The sequence below is a fragment of the Cinclus cinclus genome, chromosome 32, assembly GCF_963662255.1.
Source record: "Cinclus cinclus chromosome 32, bCinCin1.1, whole genome shotgun sequence".
Classification (NCBI taxonomy): domain Eukaryota; kingdom Metazoa; phylum Chordata; class Aves; order Passeriformes; family Cinclidae; genus Cinclus; species Cinclus cinclus.
In genome coordinates, this window is record NC_085077.1 from 1,421,194 (window position 1) to 1,427,266 (window position 6,073).

At 37.5% G+C, this 6,073-nt stretch overlaps 1 protein-coding gene across 8 annotated transcripts in view; it reads left to right on the forward strand.

Moving 5' to 3' along the window:
• The window catches only part of AKAP8 (A-kinase anchoring protein 8), a 38,624-nt gene that overhangs the window by 8,036 nt on the left and 24,515 nt on the right, over window positions 1–6,073 (forward strand). For 7 of the 8 annotated variants that reach the window (XM_062511819.1, XM_062511816.1, XM_062511822.1 and 4 more), the window contains 3 exons: window positions 1,045–1,092; window positions 2,923–3,046; window positions 5,280–5,421. In XM_062511819.1, coding sequence (XP_062367803.1) covers window positions 1,045–1,092; window positions 2,923–3,046; window positions 5,280–5,421 — 314 coding nt within the window. The remainder of the gene's footprint in view (window positions 1–1,044; window positions 1,093–2,922; window positions 3,047–5,279; window positions 5,422–6,073) is intronic. The other variant, XM_062511820.1, reaches the window with a different exon arrangement.

Here is a 6,073-nt window from a genome sequence, read left to right on the forward strand (position 1 = left end):
TGGTCTCAGAATTCTCCCCAAAATGGTCCCAAAATGGTGTCGGAATCCTCCCCAAAATCCTTCTCAAAACCGCTTCAAAATAGCCAAAAATGGCCTTAAAATCTTCCCCAAAGTGGCCTCAAAATGGTCCCAAAATGACCTGAAAATCTCTCTGGATATGGCTTCAAAATGGTCCCAAAATGGCTCAAAATTCCTCCCCAAAATGGTCCCAAAATGGTCCCAAAATGGTCCCAAAATCCCTCCCCAAAATGGTCCCAAAATGGTCCCAAAATGGCTCAAAATTCCTCCCCAAAATGGTCCCAAAATGGTCCCAAAATGGCTCAAAATTCCTCCCCAAAATGGTCCCAAAATGGTCCCAAAATGGCTCAAAATCCCTCCCCAAAATGGTCCCAAAATGGTCCCAAAATCCCTCCCCAAAATGGTCTCAAAGTGGCCCCAAAATGACCCCAAAATTTACACCCAGTTTTTACTGAAACGGCCCCAAATTCTCCCCAAAATCACCCCTCGAAATGGCCCCAAAACTCTTATCAAAAGGGCCCCAAAATGACCCCAAAATTCTGTCACTGACCCCAGAATGACCCTTCTGATCCCCCCCAAATTATCCTAAAATGGTCCCAAAATTGCCCCAAATTCCCCCCTAAAACGGTCCCAAAATTGCCCCAAATTCCACCAAAACGGTCCCAAAATTGCCCCAAATTCCACCAAAACGGTCCCAAAATCACCCCTCAAAACGACCCCAAAATTTCCCCCAAATTACACCAAAAGGGCCCCAAATCCCCCTGAAATTACCCCAAAAATCTCCCCAAAAATGGCCCAAATATCCCCCCAAAATTACCCCAAAATCTCCCCCAAATTCCCCCCAAAATGGCTCCAAAATTACCCCAAAAATCCCCCAAAAACGGCCCCAAAACGTTCCCAAAATTCCCTCCAAAATTCCTGGAATTTTCCCTCATATTTTTTTTTCCCTAATTCCTGGAATTTTTTCCCACTCATTTTTCCCTTTTTATTTATTTTTTTTTTATTTTTTATTTTTTTTTTTTCCAGGAGAAGAAGGGGAAGGAGAGGAAAAATCCTTGGATGAGGCAGACAGAGGTGTAAGTATTCCAGGAATTCCCAAAAAATTTGGGAAAATTTGGGAATTTGGAGCCACATTTGGCTCCTGGAGGGGTCGGATCCCAAATTTTTGGGGTTTTTTTTTTTTTTTTTTTCTCCACCAGAAATTTGGGATTTTGGGGTATAATTCCTACCTGGAAAAATTTGGGAGAGACCCAAATCCCTCCAGCCTTAAAAATTCAAATTTTTTTGGGGAAGATCCAAAAAAAAAAAAAAAACGAGGTGAAAATTCCCAAAATTTTGTTTATTCCGTAGAAAATTCCAAGAAAAATTGACACCAATGTTCCCTTTTTTATTTTATTTTTTTTTTTCCAGGAGATCCCGGATTTTGTTTTCCAGGAGAATTCTCAGGATTTTGGGGTCGTTTGGAAGGGAAATTTCTTGGAATTTTGGGATTTTCCATCTTTTTTTTGGGTTGCTGGAAAGGAAGAAAAATTCCCGAAAAATTAGGAAAAAATCAGGGAAAAATGGGGAAAATTTAGGAAAATTGAGGGGGGGGGGGAGAATTAGGAAGAATGGGGGAAAACTGAAAAAAAAAAATTGGGAAAAAATGGGGAAAAACGTCGGGGAAAAATTGGGAAAATCTGGGAAAAATTAGGGAAAATCTGGGGGGAAAAGAGGAAAAAAATGGGAAAAAAATTTGGAAAAAATGGGGGGAAAACAGGAAAAAAATAGGGAAAAAGCTGGGAAAAAATCAGGAAAAATCAGGGAAAATCTGGGGGGGAAAAAATGGGAAAAAAAATTGGAAAAAAATGGGGGAAAATAGGGAAAAACTGGGAATAAAATTGGGAAAAAACAGAAAAAAATTGGGAAAAAAATCAGGAAAAATCAGGGAAAATCTGGGGGGAAAAAGAGGAAAAAAATGGGAAAAAATTTTGGAAAAAAAACCAGAAAAAATGGGGGAAAATGGGGAAAAAATTTGGAAAAAATTGGGATAAAATCAGGGAAAATCTGGGGGGAAAAAGAGGAAAAAAATGGGAAAAAAATTGGAAAAAAATGGGGGAAAATAGGGAAAAACTGGGAATAAAATTGGGAAAAAAACAGAAAAAAATTGGGAAAAAATCAGGGAAAATCTGGGGATAAAAGAGGAAAAAATGGGGGAAAAATTTGGAAAAAAAAACAGAAAAAATGGGGGAAAATGGGGAAAAAATCGGGAAAAAAATCGGGAAAAGATTGGGATAAAATCAGGAAAAATCAGGGAAAATCTGGGGGGAAAAGAGGAAAAAAATGGGAAAAAAATTGGAAAAAAATGGGGGAAAATAGGGAAAAACTGGGAATAAAATTGGGAAAAAAACAGAAAAAAATTGGGAAAAAATCAGGGAAAATCTGGGGGGGAAAAAGAGGAAAAAAATGGGAAAAAAATTTGGAAAAACAGAAAAAATGGGGGAAAATGGGGAAAAAATTGGGATAAAATCAGGGAAAATCTGGGGGGAAAAAGAGGAAAAAAATGGGAAAAAAAATAGGAAAAAAATTGGGGAAAATAGGGAAAAACTGGGAATAAAATTGGGGAAAAAACAGAAAAAAATTGGGAAAAAATCAGGAAAAATCAGGGAAAATCTGGGGGGAAAAGAGGAAAAAAATGGGAAAAAAATTGGGGAAAATAGGGAAAAACTGGGAATAAAATTGGGAAAAAAAACAAAAAAATTGGGGAAAAATCAGGGAAAATCTGGGGGGAAAAACAGGAAAAAAATGGGAAAAAAAATTTGGAAAAAATCGGGAAAAATGGGGGAAAACTGGGATTCACACTGGGGGAAAGGAGGGAATTCCAGGGATTCGGGTGGGGGGGGAGGGGTGGGAATGTTGGGAAAGGTTTTTTTTGGGATGAGAATTCCCAGATTTTTCCGTCAGCGTCCGAGGATGAGGATGAGGAGGTGAAGAAGAAACGGGAGAAGCAGCGGAGGAGGGACCGGCTCAGGGACCGGGCCATGGACAGGTCTGGGAATTCTGGGAATTCGGGGAATTTCGGGAATTCTGGGAATTCTCGGGGAATTCTCGGGGAATTTCGGGAAAGTTCTGGGAGTTTTGGGGGGATTTTCTGGGAATTTTGATGATTTTGGGGGGAATTTTCTGGGAATTTTGATGATTTTTCTTGGAATTTTGGGAATTCTCTGGGAATTTTTTGGGAATTCTCCGGGAATTTTGGGAATTCTCGGGGAATTTCGGGAAAGTTCTGGGAATTTTGGGGGGATTTTCTGGGAATTTTGATGATTTTTCTGGGAATTTTGTGGAATTTTCTGGGAATTCTCTGGGAATTTCCTGGGAATTTCAGGAAAGTTCTGGGAGTTTCGGGGAGATTTTCTGGGAATTCTGGGAATTTTGGGGGGAATTTTCTGGGAATTTTTGGGGGAATTTTCTGGGAATTTCGATGATTTTTCTGGGAATTCTGGGAATTTTCTGGGAATTTTCTGGGAATTGCGATGATTTTTCTGGGAATTTTTGGGGGAATTCTCTGGGAATTTCGGGAATTCTCTGGGAATTCTCGGGGAATTTCGGGAAAGTTCTGGGAGTTTTGGGGGGATTTTCAGGGAATTCTGGGAATTTTTGGGGGAATTTTTCTGGGAATTTCGATGATTTTTCTGGGAATTTTGGGAATTCTCTGGGAATTCTGGGAATTCTCTGGGAATTTTCTGGGAATTTCGGGAACATTCTGGGAGTTTTGGGGGGATTTTCTGGGAATTCTGGGAAATTTTTTAGGGAATTTTGATGATTTTTCTGGGAATTCTCTGGGAATTTCGGGAATGTTCTGGTAATTTTGGGGGCATTTTCCGGAATTCTGGGAAATTTTTTGGGAAATTTTGGGGGAATTCCAATGATTTTTCTGGGAATTTTGGGAATTTTCTGGGAATCTTGATGAATTTTCTGGGAATTTCAGGAATGTTCTGGGAAATGTTTTGGGGATTTAATGGAAATTTTGTGGATTTTCTTGGAATTTTCTGGGAATTTATTTTGGGGATTTTCTGGGAATTCCAGGGATTTTTTTTTTTTTAATCTTTTGGTGATTTTCTGGGAGATTTTTTGGGGAATTTTCTGGGAAATGCTTTTGGGATTTATTGGAAATTTTGTGGATTTTCTTGGAATTTTCTGGGAATTTATTTTAGAAATATCCTGGGAATTTTTTTTGAAAATTTCCTGGGAATTCCAGGAATTTTTTTTGGGAATTTTTGGGGGATTTTCTGGGGAATCTGAAGCCCGAAGGAGAACTAAAATGAGAATTTTTTTTTTTTTTTGGATTTCCCAGGATTTACTTTCCCTGCTCCTTTCTTGCATTTTGGGTTTGGTTTTTTTTTTTTGGTTTTTTTAATTTTTATTGCACTTTTTTTTGCTTTTTTTTTGGGATTTTTTTTTGTTTTGTTTTGGTTTTTTTTTTGTTTTTAACCATTTTTGGGATTTTTTTCTTCACCTTTTTTTTGCCACATTTTTTTGACTTCGTGTGAGGTTTTTTTTTTTTCTACTTTTGGGCTTTTTTTGCCTTTTTTCCCCCCATTTTTTCTTTTTTTTTTTTTTTAATTTTTTTTATTTTTTAAATTTCTGTGCTTTTTTTTTTTCATTTTTTTTTTTTCATTTTTCTTTTTCTTTCCTTTGCACTTTTGGGTTTTTCCTCAGGTTTTTTTCCCCTGTTTTTTCGCTTTCATTTTTTTGTTTCTTTCTCTTGCATTTTTGATCTTTTTTTTTTTTGCCTTTTTTCACTTTTTCCCCCATTTCCCCCCTTTTTTTTTGTGCTTTACCTCTCTATATTTTCTCCTTTCCAATTTTAACCCTTTAGAGAGCTAAAATCAGAATTCTTTTTTCATTTCCCAGGATTCACTTTCCCTGCTCCATCCTCAAATTCCGGAGCCTTTCTTGCATTTCTCCAATTATTTTTTTTTTCCCGATTTCTTTTATTTACATTTTTATTTTTCATTTCATTTTTTAAACTTTTTTTCCTTTCTATTTTTAACACATTCGTGCTTTTTTTTTCCAGTTTCACCTCCATATCCTTTCCATTTTTTTTTTGCCTTCCTCAAACATTTTCAAGCTTTTTTTTTTTATTTATTTCTTTCCTTTTCCCCCCGTTTTTTTTGTTCTGTTTTTTTTTTTTCCCCGCTTTATTCCGCTACAAAATAAAATTTCCTCCCGATTTTAACCTCGCTGACGACTAAACCTTGGATTCTTTTTGGTATTCCCAGGATTCAGTTTGCCTGCTCCGTGTGCAAATTCCGGAGTTTGGAAGAAGAAGAAATCCAGAGGCACCTGCAGAGCAAATTCCACCGGGACACGCTGCGCTACATCGGCACCAAACTGCCCGACAAAACCGTGCAGTTCCTGCAGGTCAGCCCCAAATCCCCCTTTTTTTTGGGAATTCTGGCACTGGGGACACTCCGGGAATTTTTGGGGAATTTTTTCCCGTTTTTTTCCGGGGAGTTTTTAGGCGAAAATTCCGATTTTTCGCGATTTAATTTTGATTTTTTTTTGCGCTTTTTTTCCCCCCCCCCGGTCGTTTTTGGAGATTCTTTGGGATTTTGTGAAGTTGAAGGTTTAGGAATTTTTTGGAATATTTTCCTATTTTTTTGGGAATTTTGAAGTGAAAATTCTGATTTTTTCGCCGTTTCTTTCTTTAATTTTTCAAGTTTTTTATTTTTTCTCCCGCGATTTTTCCGAGTCGGAAACTTGGGAATTTATGGGATTTTTTTTTTGTGATTTTTTAGGGATCACGCCAGCCCCCAAATCCCCCTTTTTTTTGGGAATTCTGGCACTGGGGACACTCCGGGAATTTTTGGGGAATTTTTTCCCGTTTTTTTCCGGGGAGTTTTTAGGCGAAAATTCCGATTTTTCGCGATTTAATTTTGATTTTTTTTTGCGCTTTTTTCCCCCCCCGGTCGTTTTTGGAGATTCTTTGGGATTTTGTGAAGTTGAAGGTTTAGGAATTTTTGGGAATATTTTCCCATTTTTTTGGAATTTAGGAGTGAAAATTCTGATTTTT